Source organism: Neopelma chrysocephalum, unplaced genomic scaffold (genome assembly GCF_003984885.1).
Source record: "Neopelma chrysocephalum unplaced genomic scaffold, ASM398488v2 Primary Assembly neopelma1_25, whole genome shotgun sequence".
Classification (NCBI taxonomy): Eukaryota; Metazoa; Chordata; class Aves; order Passeriformes; family Pipridae; genus Neopelma; species Neopelma chrysocephalum.
The window spans coordinates 16,711,183-16,712,529 of record NW_020897694.1 but is presented as its reverse complement, the minus strand read 5'-3'; the positions used below and the strand labels follow the sequence as shown (position 1 = coordinate 16,712,529).

Genomic DNA, 1,347 nt, shown 5'->3' with positions numbered 1-1,347 from the left:
GGCGGCGGCGGCGGCGGGGCCGGCAGCGGCGGGGGCGGCGGCGGCGGCGGCGGAGGCGGTGGCGGCCTCATCTCCACCTCGGCCCACCCGCACTCGCACATGCACGGTCTGGGCCACCTCTCACACCCGGCCGCCATGAACATGCCGTCGGGGCTGCCGCACCCGGGGCTGGTGGCCGCGCACCACGGGGCCGCGGGGCAGGTGGCCTCGGCGGCGGCGGTGGTAGGGGCGGCCGGCCTGGCCTCCATCTGCGACTCGGACACGGACCCACGAGAGCTGGAGGCCTTCGCCGAGCGCTTCAAGCAGCGCCGCATCAAGTTGGGGGTGACCCAGGCCGACGTGGGCTCGGCTCTGGCCAACCTGAAGATCCCGGGGGTGGGCTCCCTCAGCCAGAGCACCATCTGCCGCTTCGAGTCCCTCACCCTCTCCCACAACAACATGATCGCCCTCAAACCCATCCTGCAGGCCTGGCTGGAGGAGGCCGAGGGCGCCCAGCGGGAAAAAATGAACAAGCCCGAGCTCTTCAACGGGGGCGAGAAGAAGCGCAAGCGGACTTCCATCGCCGCCCCAGAGAAGCGCTCACTGGAGGCGTACTTCGCCGTCCAGCCCCGGCCCTCCTCCGAGAAGATCGCCGCCATCGCCGAGAAATTGGACCTCAAAAAGAACGTGGTGCGGGTTTGGTTTTGCAACCAGAGACAGAAGCAGAAACGGATGAAATTTTCCGCCACCTATTAGGGGCGGGCGGGAGGGGCGGCCCCAGCACCGGGGGCACCGGGGGGGGGGGCCGGGCCGGGGCCGCGGGGGACGCCCACGCACCGCCACCGTCGCCTGAGACGCCGTGGGAGGCTCCTGGGGACCACGGGACGATGTAGAAATTAAAGGCGAACTAGTCGGGGAGAGGGAGGGGGTGTGTGCGTGTGTGAGGGGGGTGCGCTATCAATTATTAAAACAAAAAAGACACCGGGACATCAACGAGAAGAAAGAGGAGAGAGGAGGTAAAAACGCTCTGGAAACCCATGGGGGTCACTTCTGCGGGCCCGTTCCCCCTCTGCCCCCCATCCCCTGACAGAAAGCGGGAGAAAGAGCAACTTAAAGCGTAAACACACACAGACACACACCAATAAATACCGTGACAGCAACAACCACAAACCGAGAAACCTAAGTCACAACTTTCCGAAGGAAAACAAAACCGACCAACAAACCCGGAAGGCGAAACTGTCGGTGATGATGATGCTACGTTTGGTTTGGGTCTCTTTTCATTACTTTATGCTTTTCTTTCTTTTCTTTGGCTTGGTAATGAATGAGGTCAGCGGTGGTTTGGTGTGGGGAACTTTTTCTTTGGTTGGC

At 63.0% G+C, this 1,347-nt stretch overlaps 1 protein-coding gene across 6 annotated transcripts in view; it reads left to right on the top strand.

Annotated features, from left to right (window-relative positions):
• POU4F1 (POU class 4 homeobox 1) overlaps window positions 1-735 on the top strand; it is a 2,650-nt gene extending 1,915 nt beyond the window's left edge. For 4 of the 6 annotated variants that reach the window (XM_027675216.1, XM_027675214.1, XM_027675213.1 and 1 more), the window contains exon 3: window positions 1-735. This exon is cut by the window's left edge. In XM_027675216.1, coding sequence (XP_027531017.1) covers window positions 1-735 — 735 coding nt within the window. The other 2 variants (XM_027675217.1, XM_027675215.1) reach the window with 2 other exon arrangements.
• The last annotated feature ends 612 nt before the right edge of the window (window positions 736-1,347 follow it).